Source organism: Camelina sativa, chromosome 11 (assembly GCF_030686135.1).
Source record: "Camelina sativa cultivar CO46 ecotype springtype chromosome 11, ASM3068613v1".
Taxonomy (NCBI): domain Eukaryota; kingdom Viridiplantae; phylum Streptophyta; class Magnoliopsida; order Brassicales; family Brassicaceae; genus Camelina; species Camelina sativa.
The window spans coordinates 48943049-48956549 of NC_141890.1; the positions used below are offsets into that span (position 1 = coordinate 48943049).

At 35.7% G+C, this 13501-nt stretch overlaps 4 protein-coding genes across 6 annotated transcripts; 2 read left to right on the top strand and 2 right to left on the bottom strand.

Moving 5' to 3' along the window:
- The first annotated feature begins 844 nt into the window (after positions 1–844).
- Positions 845–2950, top strand: LOC109124435 (hypersensitive-induced response protein 1). The gene is made up of 6 exons (XM_010445824.2): positions 845–1019; positions 1495–1699; positions 1814–1934; positions 2009–2100; positions 2192–2288; positions 2370–2950. Exons 2-6 carry the CDS (start codon positions 1511–1513, stop codon positions 2729–2731), a joined length of 861 nt encoding a protein of 286 aa, XP_010444126.1. The 5' UTR covers positions 845–1019; positions 1495–1510; the 3' UTR covers positions 2732–2950.
- A 1692-nt stretch (positions 2951–4642) lies between these two features.
- Positions 4643–5770, bottom strand: LOC104726875 (uncharacterized). Its single transcript, XM_010445825.3, has one exon. The coding sequence runs from the start codon at positions 5240–5242 to the stop codon at positions 4868–4870; it is 375 nt and encodes a 124-aa protein (XP_010444127.1). The 5' UTR covers positions 5243–5770; the 3' UTR covers positions 4643–4867.
- Positions 5771–5817: 47 nt separating this feature from the next.
- On the bottom strand, positions 5818–10958 carry LOC104726876 (uncharacterized). 3 transcript variants are annotated; one of them, XM_087473595.1, is made up of 12 exons: positions 9978–10936; positions 9770–9890; positions 9565–9677; positions 9361–9459; positions 9193–9262; positions 8715–8770; positions 7404–7454; positions 7133–7237; positions 6959–6997; positions 6733–6820; positions 6433–6635; positions 5818–6311 (listed from the first exon to the last, which is right to left on the bottom strand). In XM_087473595.1, exons 1-12 carry the CDS (start codon positions 10689–10691, stop codon positions 6060–6062), a joined length of 1911 nt encoding a protein of 636 aa, XP_087329721.1. In that variant the 5' UTR covers positions 10692–10936; the 3' UTR covers positions 5818–6059. The 3 variants fall into 3 exon arrangements, 2 of the variants coding, with proteins under 2 accessions (XP_087329721.1, XP_087329722.1); XR_015571667.1 differs by lacking the exon at positions 8715–8770 and having other exon boundaries at positions 9978–10958; XM_087473596.1 differs by lacking the exon at positions 9978–10936 and having other exon boundaries at positions 9565–9673.
- A 693-nt stretch (positions 10959–11651) lies between these two features.
- On the top strand, positions 11652–13168 carry LOC104726877 (uncharacterized). Its single transcript, XM_010445829.3, has one exon. The coding sequence runs from the start codon at positions 12054–12056 to the stop codon at positions 12864–12866; it is 813 nt and encodes a 270-aa protein (XP_010444131.2). The 5' UTR covers positions 11652–12053; the 3' UTR covers positions 12867–13168.
- Positions 13169–13501: the final 333 nt, after the last annotated feature.

Here is a 13501-nt window from a genome sequence, read left to right on the forward strand (position 1 = left end):
ATAGGATAATTGAGAAAAAAATCAAGTCCACAAAAATTTTAAGATTATTTATTTTATTAAGGATTTTAGATGAAATATTTTGGTTTAGGGTTTAAGGTTCATATGAGATGTAAATCTTATACCATTTCAGATTATTTTTTTCTTTCTAAGTTTGCTATAAAATGCAGGCTAATAATTCATAAAGAAAAATATTTGTTTCAAGTTAATTCGGTTCCGGTTTTTCAAAATTTCGGTTAACCAAATAAACCATAGTTATACACTTGTTTTGGGTTTAAACCAAAAAGCATTACTCAGTTTTAAAAGTTCATTTTTATTTCATTTTTGAATAATATCGAAATAGTCAATTACCGTTTAAGACATATATATAAAACCAATTAAAATTCAGGTCCATTTGACAAGAGTTCAAACCAAAGAAACCAAATCGAAACTTTGGTTTGACGCAATTTCTTGTGTGGTTCGTTTTATTTTTATTTTGCTATTATTATAATTTTAAGGACGATTATCACAAGTAGATTTAATTCTGTATTAGGAGGATTTAGGATAATTACAGAAAGAAATTGAAAAGTCCATCTAACCGACTCACCAGATCATCTATTACTTCTTTTGTCTAATCCTCTTAATTTAGACCCAATGTTTATATTTATCACATACAACCCCAATTAAAAAAAAAAAACAGTTATATTTTTTCTAATAAAAAATATCTTTATTTTCTTAAAATTCAATGTTTGTTTCTATTTTTGATAAGTAGAATACAATAGATATAGTTGTTATCTCTTCAAAAGTATCTGGGCTTTTCCTACAAAATTAAAACAATATATAAACAATAATAAATAAAGGGTAAGATATCGAAATAGTAGAAACTTAGCGAGGGTCTTCTTTATAAACACCGTCTCCTCTACCCACTGAAATATCTATATTTCTATCAAACTACAGAGACAGAGAGAGAGCTCCTCACCAAATCGTTTTGCATTTTTTTTTTCCTATGCTTCAAAATCTCTACGAAAAGAAGACAACTTTGGGTAAACCCTAGAATTTTATCCTGATCATCTTTGTGGGTTTTAGTTTTCTCGTTCTACTTTTCATGTTTTTGAACCCTGTTTTTGGTTTTATCAAAAGTTCGTTCGTCTGAATTCTCGACTCTAACGTGAAATCTGTGTAATTCTTATGTGTTTAAAGCATATTTTTGCTAAGGGATTGAAAGATTTTGTACATATATGTGTGTGTTATTGTGATCTGTGAGCGTATTTTTTTCTGGGCTTTTGTGAGATTAGATCGATAGGTTAACAAAAACTCGGAAGCGATCTTGTATGTTATTTGGGTTCTGGGTACAACCAGTGACTAATTTAATGTGTATTCATTAGCTTTGAGAGCTGAGTGTTTTATCTTAGTGCTCTTGATCTTTCAAAAAATTTCGATAAAAAATTTTTATCGATTTTTTTTGTTGTTGTTGTTGGTTGGTTGGTTTATAACTCTGTTTTTTTCTGAATGGGTTAGGTTTGTGAAGAAGAAGATGGGAAATTTGTTTTGTTGCGTTCAAGTCGATCAGTCAACTGTGGCGATCAAAGAGACTTTTGGGAAATTCGAAGATGTTCTTGAACCTGGTTGCCATTTTCTTCCTTGGTGTCTTGGTAGTCAAGTTGCTGGCTACCTCTCTTTGAGGGTTCAGCAGTTAGACGTTCGTTGCGAGACTAAGACAAAGGTTTATTATGATTCATCTCTTAACTAACACCACTCTCTTTTATGAAAATTAATCTTTTGATTAGTTTCTGTTTACTAGTAACTAATCTTTGTTTTTTACTTTTGGTTTGTACAGGACAATGTGTTTGTTAATGTTGTTGCATCGATTCAGTACCGTGCCTTGGCTAATAAGGCGAATGATGCGTTCTACAAACTCAGTAACACTAGGAGTCAGATTCAGGCCTATGTGTTTGATGGTAAGCCTCATTCTTAAGAAAAGCAAAAACATATTCTACTAAAAAAAAAAGCTGTTTTTGTTTTGAATTTCCAGTCATTAGAGCAAGTGTCCCGAAGTTGCTTCTTGATGATGTCTTTGAGCAGAAGAATGACATTGCTAAAGCTGTTGAAGAAGAGCTCGAGAAGGTATTATAATCTTTGTTTGTTTTGGTCTCTTTTCGCTGCTTTGTGAAGTTGTGAAGAGTGTTCATCTTGTATCTCTCTGTTACTTGTGTAGGCAATGTCGGCTTACGGTTATGAGATTGTGCAAACTCTCATTGTTGATATCGAGCCTGATGAACATGTCAAACGAGCCATGAACGAAATCAATGCTGGTAACTAACAAAACTTTCCATCAGTTTATATACTCTTTCTTGTAACTTGTCGAATCTGAGTTTCTGCTTCTTGTTTTATAGCTGCAAGGATGAGATTGGCTGCAAACGAAAAGGCAGAGGCCGAGAAAATCCTGCAGATTAAGCGAGCTGAAGGTGAAGCTGAGTCCAAGTACCTCTCAGGAATGGGTATCGCACGTCAGAGACAAGCGATTGTAGACGGACTACGCGATAGTGTGTTGGGTTTCGCTGTGAATGTGCCTGGGACAACTGCTAAAGATGTGATGGACATGGTGCTTGTTACACAGTACTTTGACACAATGAAGGAGATTGGTGCTAGCTCCAAATCCTCTGCAGTGTTCATACCGCATGGACCAGGAGCTGTTCGTGATGTGGCTGCTCAGATCAGAGATGGCCTTCTTCAGGGCTCGTCCACCAACATGTGAAGTGGATGGGACTGATTATGTCCTCTTTTATTCGACTAAGCTTATGGTGTGATTATTATTTACTTTGATAATTTTTTCTTTTTCTTTTGGAGGATATTGAAACTACAATATCTTATTTTTTGGTTTTTTTTTTCCTTTTTTTTTTTTTTTTTAATTTTGGTTTTTAATTTCTCGTTGTGTAGACATATTCGGGGTTTATAACTAGCCTTTACAACGAAATCGTATTATTATCCTCCATGGTTATGGTGAGAACTTCGAAGACTCTAGTTCAGAAAATTACTGAGATCCACAACAATTGAGTAGAAGAACATTAACATAGTATTCAAGTGTATTATAAGAAAGACTTCTCAATCGCATGTGTTTAGTTATATTATTAACAAGTACATTATCATCAGTTGCAAAAACGTAAAAACTTGATAGATGTTGTGAGTGTAGAAACAATAACGGAAGAATCAATGAAGACGTGAATACTATACATTCCCTTTGTAGTTTGTAAATCTGAAACTAATAATGATAATACTTTGTGGAGAAACCAAAGACTACTCTCCCTCAACTTTTAATACTAGTTTTTAAGAATGTTTTTTTTGTTTGTTTGTTTCACATGCAACTAATTATCTTATTATATAAATCTTAGTTTTTCAAAGTTGCTAATTCATAAAATTTTCACATGTGTCAAGTATATCGATAAAAATTTAACATTTGTGAAAAAAAATATTTAATAATTATAAAAAAATAAAAAATTCTAAAATCTAAAATAAAAAGATTACAATTAATATTTTTGAAAAGTATATAAAACCAAAAGTAATATATTATATCACTAATTCTAATTGAAAAGTTATCTACTAAATTACTAATTTCAATAGAAAAATATGTGCAATTAATAAGGAAAATATGTGTAATTAATAAAGAAAATATTTGCAATTTATGATGCTTTTGCTGCAGCAGAGCCACCACCTTTGGATCTGCCACATTCGTTTTCTTCCTCTGCCGCTGAGACTATAAGAGGAAGAATAACCAAGTAGAGAACGAAAGCAGAAAATAGAGTTTTTTGGAATCTACCCATCGTTGGCTTTTGAAAAAAGTTGGTTTGTTTTTTTCTCCTTGGTGGCTTTGATTGTTTTGTAAAAGTGAGCAACTCACGTTGCTTATATATAAAAGATTCTCGTTTACAGAGGGTTTTGGAGATATTGAATTTTCGTTTGATAGGTTTAAAGTGCCCTAAAGATATGGAATTTGTGTAATTCTTTGTGAATAATGTCGACATGCACAGTAATAATGTTTTTTAAAAACATTATTAGAAGATAGTTCAGCTTAATAACAATAAAAACCCTAGTTAGCAGTTACTAGAAGAAGATAGTTCAGCTTTTTTGGGTTATTAGACATTGCACAGAGTATTCGTGTTTCCACTTTCATGGTGGAAGAATTAATTTTACCATATTGCCTTCAGTTTTCTTTAGTATTTCAACCTAATGCCACTCTGCTGTTGACTTTATATGTAATATTGGTTGACGATGTTTAAGATTTTCATATCTACTTTTTACATCATCTTCAAAAGCTACTATTGTGTTAATACGTATACGTCAAGTTCCAGCAATATCAGTCTTCACAATTTTGTAGTTTACTGGTACTAGTAGAATTCTTTTTACACCAACCAATGTAGAATGATCAATGCAAAAATCCAACCCACCAAACACGTAATGACAAATATGAACTGGATTTGGAGGGTCTAGATATTTGTGTTAACGGATCCAATAATAAGATTGACATTTAAATAGTAATGATGTTAATTATCTTGGTCCTCCTTAGAGGTGATGTTCATTAAATTTTAATATCATTTGAACGTGGTCTTTAATTACTACAACATTAATCTGAATTTTATAGTCCTTTCAATGTGGTATTAGATCAGAAGAATTACATATACAAAGCTGAAGAGTCTTATATTCAAAACATATAGTTTTTGTACAATTTACAACACATATTTAATTAACAAGCAAACTCTGATTGGTAACAAACCCAGAAAAAAAACCTATAGCAAGCCAAGCTATGCTGATATCAACATCCATCAGCATTTGTTATTGACATAAATTTATTAGTTTAACTTATTGTACGTAGTTTATATTTCGTGTTTGAAATCAGTTAGTTAGTTGCTGGTGGTGCATCTACAGCAGCAGTACTAGGCTTAGCTTGTTCAGCCTCATGAATAAGCTTCAGAATCTCATCTTTCTTGAAGACCATAGCTTGAATCTTGTCTTCAATCTTCTGAAGCTTCGTCTTCAACTTCTGAGGATCTTTCTTATCTTCAGGGTTCTTCTCTTTCTTCGCCTTCTTATCTTTCTTCTTGCTCTTCTTTTCTTGGTCTTCTCCTTCTTCTCCTCCGCCATTTTTATCGTCCTCGTGCTTATCCTTCTTATCTTTATCCTTCTTCTCCTTCTTCTCTGTTTTCTCAACTTTGTTGTGTTCCTCTTCTTTATTATCACCATGGTTCTTCACTTTCTCTTCTGTTTCTCCCATTATTCTTTATGAGATTTTGGGTTTGACTTTGTTTTCTTAGAGAATGCTTAGATCTAAAACGTTTCTTACATATTTTCTTGTGGAGCTAAGAATTGCCCTTTTATTACAAAGAATCTTAGGCTAATTTCGACCATAAAATTATCACACCCGTAGAAATCACTTCTCTATAACGAGAATTATGGAGTTTCGTATGTAGCCCTCAAGATTTTCTATCTTTAGAATTTAGTGTTGTGGAATAATCAATCTTTTAAACTCATCCATCGAGATAATAAGCCCCTAAAGTAGTTATAGATGTTAGACATGTAAAGAGGAAGGTTTTCACAATGGTAGGATTTCAGGATTATCACTTGAAAATATTTAAAATTCATGCAGCGATCATCAGTGAAGCTGAAGCCTATGCTTTACGTTGTTTGTTTCTTTCTCTTTCACGGAGACTATTCCAGAAAACTTGGTGCCATTGATGGTTTTAGACTTTTGGTTGTACATATAAACTTGGTACGAACATAGCATTAATTTAGAATTTGTAAAAAAAAATAATCAATAATTCAATATCATACAAGCATACACAAATAAAAATCATTAAAATAAATGTTTATTTTCTCAAAATTAACTAATGTTATACATGTACACAAATAAAAGTTGGAAGAATTCATGATCCCAAAATCACAATTATAAAAGCACAACAGAAATAATGAAATTACTTTCTTTTTCCCAAGTTTCTGAATTTTATTGATCGATGTGAATGAAAAGTGGGAACTGCAAAAATGTCGAGGATCAGGCCATATAATAATTGGTTTCTCAGAGAAAAATCATACACTTAATCGTCGTCCTTTGTAACGATTCGTACATGTCTCTTGTCAAAAACAGCTTTGAAAGACTCACGCTCTGCTCTAAGCTGATCCTGGAAAATTACTCTTACCTTTGCTTTTCCAATAGCATCAGCTAGTGCAAGCCTCTCTTTTTCCGACAGAGGATTCGTTTTCAAGTTGTATCCTGACCCGGGGCCTATAACTAAAGATGGCATGTTCATATTTCTTGTCGCACCAATTGAAAAACCCGCGTCTCCACCCTATCCATAGATATGAAAGCATGAATAATCAGATATCTTCCGGAAGATAAAAACATGTTTTCAAAGCTAAGAGAACTTCTAGAGATGAAATGAACGAGCAAAGATGTGTTTGTTTAAATACCTTATCTCCCCACCAAACAGATTTGCCTTTCTGCTTGCGTTCTTGGTTTGACTTGGAAAGAGATTTTGATTTTCGTCTCACACTCTGAGAGTTCTCTGTTTCATCTTCTTCTACATTTGACCATTTACTTCTGCTTAGTTCTTTCACTTCTTCTGTAAGAGAGCCAGATTCTGCTTCCCATTTACTCTCCCTTTTGTAAGAGCCTGAGATGATATCAACAGAAAGAAAGACTCAGCTCAATGTTTTCGGTTTGTCTTAGTGAAAATAAGAAGACAGTATAAAGAAAGCATTCAAATTTACCCTCTGTTGCACCCTTTTCTTCTGACTGGGTACTATTATCGGATTTTCTTTCTGGCAGTCCAAAATCATCTTCCATGTCCATATCCACCTATAGCAATTATATGAGAAGTAACAAAGTTGGTTCATATAATGAAAGCCACGGTTCAAACAGCGGTCAAAACAAGGAATTTACTAATCCCTGCCCACCATTGACAGAGAGGTATATAAACAAACTTATTTTTATTACCTCTTGGATTCCATTCTCCTTCAGGTCATGCGTAAAAGACTATTACAGAAAAAGAAGATCATAAGATATTTTGAGAAAATACAAGATCATCATAGATGGAGGCATTATTTGGCATCTTCTTCCTATTAATCAAAAGCGAGATCAATGATGGAAACAAAAGAACGGCATACGAACCTTCATATCCAGTTGCATATACAATGATGGAGCTTCTTCCCATTGTTGTGCCATCTGCTGTACTTGATCTAGTGTGATGCCATGCACGTTTCTTGCTGCACAGCCCTGTAATTTCACACACGCTTAGACCAGCAAGAAATGTGAATGAAATTCTATTCAAATATGATAATGATCTTAGTGTGCTCCTATTTCTATAGGTTAAATAACGAAAACTATAACTGAAATACAAAATCTAAGTTATTGAAGAGTAAAGAGTTTGTCAAGAACTCACAGTCGGGTCCTTGTATGTTGCTTCTAGTATGTAAGCTTCATATCCAGATCTCTGCAAAAGAAACAGAATGTCAAGGAAACTTCCAAGAATTTAATACTGGACAATGGCCATGTTTTGGTTGAACTGGTTTCAAATGTTACAATAAGTAACATTTCAAGATTCATCATTTATAACAAGCATCCCAATCATACACAGATAAGAGAATCTTGGTACATCTACTGTTCTACATTTCAGGTAAATAGAATGAAGAAACTGGTCACTGTGCACAATCGAGGCAAAAGAGGATTGAATCAAACTGAAATTTACCAAAAGAGGAATAGGTGATTTTTTCCATTCAAGTTTTTTATATAAATGATATTAGTTTAAAGCTGGTCAAGAAGCCATAAAATTCCTCAACTTTCATTTTCACGGAATCATAGACAAACAAGAAAACTAATGAGCATGGTGGCAAACAACAAAAGAGGGGATGAGAAGTAGTGCATACATTGCCCAAAGCAGCCAGTAATACTACTCGTTTATAAATTACTTGGAAAGGACATAGTCCAGAGTATATTGGTCATTGAATTCAGAGTTACAGAACTTAAAAGAATGGAAACCTCGCATTATGTTTAGCAAACGATGTGAAGCAAGCAGAAAAATCAAAACAGCTCCAACTAGCAGGAACATACCACTATAGATAATACACACAGTCATTAACGTGACTCATTCTATAAAAAGAGGGCATCAGCAATACAAAGGAGAAACGACTTAAAAGAGCATGCAAGTTGCACCACGCCAATGTCCTCTTTAATGAATAATACACAACCAAGAAAGCTTTAGAGGGGGGGGGGGGGGGGGGGGGGGGGGAGAGAGAAAGAGAGTATAGGCATATCTTTGAAAGACCATCGCCAGTTCCTTGGTTCAGCTATAAGGATGTAAGACACTAACTAATATACAGGAGTAACTTTGGAGAAAGGAAAATAGTTTTCAAGAGACATTTTGAAGACGCTGAGGAAAAGAAGACTAGTAATCTCAAATATAGGGAAATGCAAGGTGATTTTAAACTCATAATGCTAATTCTTGAGAAGGTTGAGATAACATACGAAAACATTGTCAGAACTCAGAACTGTATACTTACTAGAAAACATAATGTGTTAAAAACAATGTTCACTAACGTTTAGTGCAGATGAAGTTATCTAACGCTTGAGAAACCAAGGATAACTAAGCACTAAAGACGCTAGTTGACTTCACAAATCATTGTGAGTCTTCTATAGAATCTGCAAAACAACATCCAATGTCCACAAGGTAATATAGCAAGAAGTGAGGATATACCTTTGCTGTTGCCCAAAACTGAGCAAAATCAGCTACCCGCAGATTGCGGTCATCCACTAAGATGAGCGACATATACCAGCAAGAAACGGTCAATTCCAGAAAACAAACTGCATCCGTGGTTAGAGAAAACGAAAGAACTGCTAGGACATTGCACCACCTAGTTCCCAGCTAAACTAGATGAACAGAATCTCTAACAAAGATCTTACATGTTGTAATATACACTACTCCCTATACCTTGAGCAGACAAGAGAGATGCTGGGAGGATATTAAGTTCTTTAAACTAAGAAACTAAAGAAACCATATAGGATGAAATGTTTTCTCAAAAAAAAAGAAACGTAGTAGCCATCATGTCAACATCAACAAACAAAAGAGACAACGTCATCAGATCACAGATACCAATTACCTCTTGCAGGGAAATAACAATTCAATATGATATATGTCATACAATCTAGTATGCAGTTATGAGAAAAGTTATTACCGATTACAAAGCTGAAGGTCCCATCTTCAAGGGTCCTCTTAAAAGCCTTCAGCATGCTTGAACGATAAGCCTGGAAATTCAAGAGTGCCAGGAAACTTAACAAAAGAAAAACATTGTGGTTTATATTCATGTTTCGTTTATCTCAAAATATATGTTCTGAAAAGATACCTCTTCCACCTCAGGTTCGTAGCAGTATTCCATGACCATCTTCACACTAGGTCTTTTGCTTCTAGCAGAGCTTGAAGAAGTTGAATCACTCTCCTCCACCTTTTACATTGACAAAGCAACACAACTTTTTAGAATCTGTTGATGGTCCTGAGTAAAGAGAACCTTTTTAAAAAAGGTCTTTAGAATTACGAGGATTTAGTTAACCTTCTCAACTTCGGTCATGAAATAATCATCCATAGAATGGATTCTTGGAGCACTGCCACCATTATCTACCTCAATGTCACGCAACAACTTGGCTAAGTAACTCTTCCCACTACCTAAATACAAGAGACAATGAGAAAAAGGAACAAGAAGCAAGAGCCTAAGCTAAGAACTGAAACCATGCAAAGAGAAGGCTCGGAAAACCAACCTGGTAGCCCTCGAAGGATAATCACAAAGTGATCAGGACGATTAGATCGATGAGGAGGCGTCAGCAAATGGGACACATCAATCACTTTTGACTGAGTTGGTGCTAATTGTACAGATGATGGCTACCAAAACAACTACAAATCATCAGTACATAACAACAAGATATCTCAGGGTAACAACGAACGAAATCACTAAAAAAGCTACATTACCGAAGCATTTGGCATTCGAGGATATGATGATGATGATGATAAAGTGACCGCTGCAGATGAATTAGTAGTAACAGGAAACAATGAAGAAGGCTGAGAGGGCGAATGAGATGGAGGCAAAGGCGGTGGTGGAGAAACCGGAAGAGGGGGCTGACCATTAGGACCGCCGAAATAACCTCCGTACGGAGAGGGATGATGAGGCTGAGGCGGAGGAGGAGGAGGATGAGCTACACCATTAAACTGCTGAACTCCATTCCTATAATCACTCCTCCCATAGTGATGATTCATTCCCTGAGACTGCTGAGTTAAACCGTAACCATGATCACGAACCATCTTCAATCTCCGTTCATTCTCCCATGAGACCCGAGGACTCTCAGAAACAACACCGTAACCAGGAGAACCACCGCCGATCGCATCAATCCGAGCTCTCTTAAAACTCCGATCAGCTTCCATATCACCATCAACGGCAAAAGGTCGCAATTGATTTCCGTGGTGAGGAGGTTGCCACGGCGGATAGTGACTTTGCGGTCGAACCGGAGGTCCAGGACGAGGTGAATTGAAGTGAGGAGGAAAGCTAGGGTTGTGCGGGAAGGAAGATGGAGGAGGATACGGTTGGCAGAAAGGGAAGTGCGGCGCTGTACAAATCGGGCATATGTTTGGCTGTGTTGGTGCTGGACGCCATTGTTGTTGTTGATGATAGTTGTAATTATTATCCATTGTTTTGAGTATTGTTTTTAAAAGCTTGGATTGAGATTTTGATAGTGTGTGTTCAGAGGAACCCTAAAAATCTATAAATTAGGGTTTTATGCGGTGAAATTGACGAACAAGAAGAGAAACAAAAACTAGTTATGATGTTTCTGAGAGAAGCTGAACCTCTTCGAATGGTGTATGCTTTCAGTTTGTGATCTGAATAGACATCTATATTTCAAGTTGCTGCTGCTGCTGCTAAATTAATCAAAAACAGTGACCTGAATAATTTTACCCCTATGAAGACATAGCACATAATTCTGGTGGGGGCCCATTTATACTAAGGCCAATAATGTGAACCAAAGGCCCAACTAAAACTTTTTTTTTTTTTTGCCCGCCCCTCAACTTAATTGGTATTATTTGAAACTACCAATAAGTTACGTACGATTGGCTTAACATTTTTTCTTAATGTCCGATTTATCATAATTATTGTGGTCGGTAAAGCACTGTATTAATGTTTTGCATTCACATACTTATAAATCAATTGTATTTCAATAATTGATAAAAATTGGTGTTGATTAGAACAAAACTTTAGATGCGCGGTAGTAGAAAGTAGAAACCAGTTTTTATTATGAGACAACACATCACGACAACAAGTACAGCCTACAAGATTAACACAACAGTAAATGAACATGGAATCAACGGCTAATATATCTTTAATCATAAACCACATTTCCATAAACCTAAGTGTGTACATACATACGTCATTTTTGTGACATCATTTTAACAGTTGCATATTCCAATTTATAACAGAAGAAAAGAAAATAACTAAACAGATTAAGTTCACGCACTCGGTGATGTGATTGTCATTGTCTGATTAAACGTGACATCGAAGAAGATAAGTAACAACATTTTCTTTTCTTTCCATTGTATCTACTTTTTATATATATAAATCCCAAAGATATATTCTTGACCGATACTAGATTTTTTTTTTTTTTTCTTAAGTGGAAGACTTATCTTATTTTATTTTCCGTTTGTCAAATGTCAAACCAAGTTCATGGTTTATGTTCCTGAGTCCTGACCGATTACCAATTCTCAAAAATATTAGTTTTGAAGTTCATTACGCTCTCTTCTAGATTATGAATAATTAAATTAAAATAAAGTTAGATTTTTCTTTTGGCTCCTGAATTAAACAAACAAATTAATCTTCGTAATGTAATCATTTCAATTTGTTTCTATCTCCGTTAATTTCCATATATAAATATTCCAACGGGGACCCAAACTTTATTTTCTTTTCTCAGCCTACCATCATCTCTCTTTCTCTGTCTCTCTCTCTCTCTCTCACAGAAACGTTTGAGGAGAAAACAAAACTTGGTTGTAACTAGTTTACAAATGCAGACGAGTCGGTTACTCTCTTTTTCCTCTAACTCTCCGAGTTTCGGCAGCTTCTCTTCCACCGTTGACCTCGCCGCGATCGCCGCTCGAGTCGTCGAAGAATTCAGAGATCAAGAAGATACACCACAACCCTCCGACTCTCCCCGACGCAACGAAGACGATGATGATGAATCAGAATTCGCCTTCGACTGTCCGAGCCACGTGTGCTCCCAACCTCTCGTCACCGCCGACGAGATTTTCTTTAACGGTCAGATTCGTCCTCTGAACCCGTACGGTAGCAATGCTCCGGCGAAATATCAGCCGACGCCGCGTCGACGTAGACCGGCACTGAGGAAACTGATGAGCGAGGAATTACGAGATCCGATGGCGGCTTCGAATTCGTCGTCGGAAGCTGAAGAGGATCTAAACGGTGTTCCGCCGGAGACGTACTGTGTATGGACACCGCCGAAACAACCGAGTTCAGGAGAAGATGGTGATGATCTCAAAGGACTCTCGTCTTCTCCGTCACAGAGCAAGATCAAAAGCAACTCAGCTGGATTCTCGAAACGTTGGAAGCTGAGGAATCTTTTGTACGTTAGAAGCAGCAGCGAAGGGAACGAGAAGCTCGTGTTTCCGGCGCCGGTTAAGAAGAGCGATGAGAAAGAAGAAGAAGAAGAAGAGGAAGAGGAAGCGTCGTCAAAGGTGGTGGCCGGAGAAGAAGGAAGGGAAAGGGAGGAGACGAAACGACAGACGACTTCGCCGTATAGGAAGGATATGATTGGAATATTAAGAAATGTCAATGGGCTAAGTCGTCATTTACGTCCTTTTTGATGCTGACGTGGCTCTCCTTAGACGCGGACTTTGGGTGGGCTTCCGTTTCTTTCTTTCTTTTTCTCACTTACTTTTCTCTCTTTTTTTTCTTTTTTTTTTTTTTTTTTTTTAATTTTAATTTTTTCTCTCAACCTTTTTCTTTTATTAGTTTCCGAGAAAATCTTGAGTGTTGGGCGAGAAAGTAAATATTTATTTTATAATGTGTCGGTTTTGGATTAGATTTGTATAAGTTTTTGGTGGTTTGATTATTGGAATGGAGACTAATGGCCTTTTATTCAAATAAAACTTGTTGTTCATCGTCATTATGTTGAATTGTGTAAGTTTTTAAGTTACTTAAATTTATGTGAGTGTATGAATTTGGATAAGTGTTGTAATGTTTAGAGTTTAGAAACAAAGAAAGTTCTGTGGTCCATTAACGTGGGGAGTCTCTCTCTCGTATACCTTTTTGAAGAAAAAGATAGAGATGGATTTGTTAATTTGGATTTTTAAGTTTTAGGTGGATATTGTAGGATTGTTTGGTTTGCCTTGAGATCTTCTTGTTCAAAATTTTCCTATAAAGAGATTTGTGTTCACACCATTTGGTTGAGGTGACTTGAGTCACCCTAATTCCTAATCTACATTATAGAAATAGTGTA

Bases quoted from the DNA above. Each gene is read 5' to 3' on its own strand.
- LOC109124435 (XM_010445824.2), top strand. From the start codon at position 1,511: ATGGGAAATTTGTTTTGTTGCGTTCAAGTCGATCAGTCAACTGTGGCG. The intron at 1,935-2,008 runs GTAAGCCTCATT...TTGAATTTCCAG, and splicing joins TCAGGCCTATGTGTTTGATG to TCATTAGAGCAAGTGTCCCG. The intron at 2,289-2,369 runs GTAACTAACAAA...CTTGTTTTATAG, and splicing joins CATGAACGAAATCAATGCTG to CTGCAAGGATGAGATTGGCT.
- LOC104726875 (XM_010445825.3), bottom strand. From the start codon at position 5,242: ATGGGAGAAACAGAAGAGAAAGTGAAGAACCATGGTGATAATAAAGAA.
- LOC104726876 (XM_087473595.1), bottom strand. From the start codon at position 10,691: ATGGATAATAATTACAACTATCATCAACAACAACAATGGCGTCCAGCA. The intron at 9,891-9,977 runs GTAATGTAGCTT...TTGTTTTGGTAG, and splicing joins CTCGAATGCCAAATGCTTCG to CCATCATCTGTACAATTAGC. The intron at 6,312-6,432 runs GTATTTAAACAA...ATCTATGGATAG, and splicing joins CTGTTTGGTGGGGAGATAAG to GGTGGAGACGCGGGTTTTTC.
- LOC104726877 (XM_010445829.3), top strand. From the start codon at position 12,054: ATGCAGACGAGTCGGTTACTCTCTTTTTCCTCTAACTCTCCGAGTTTC.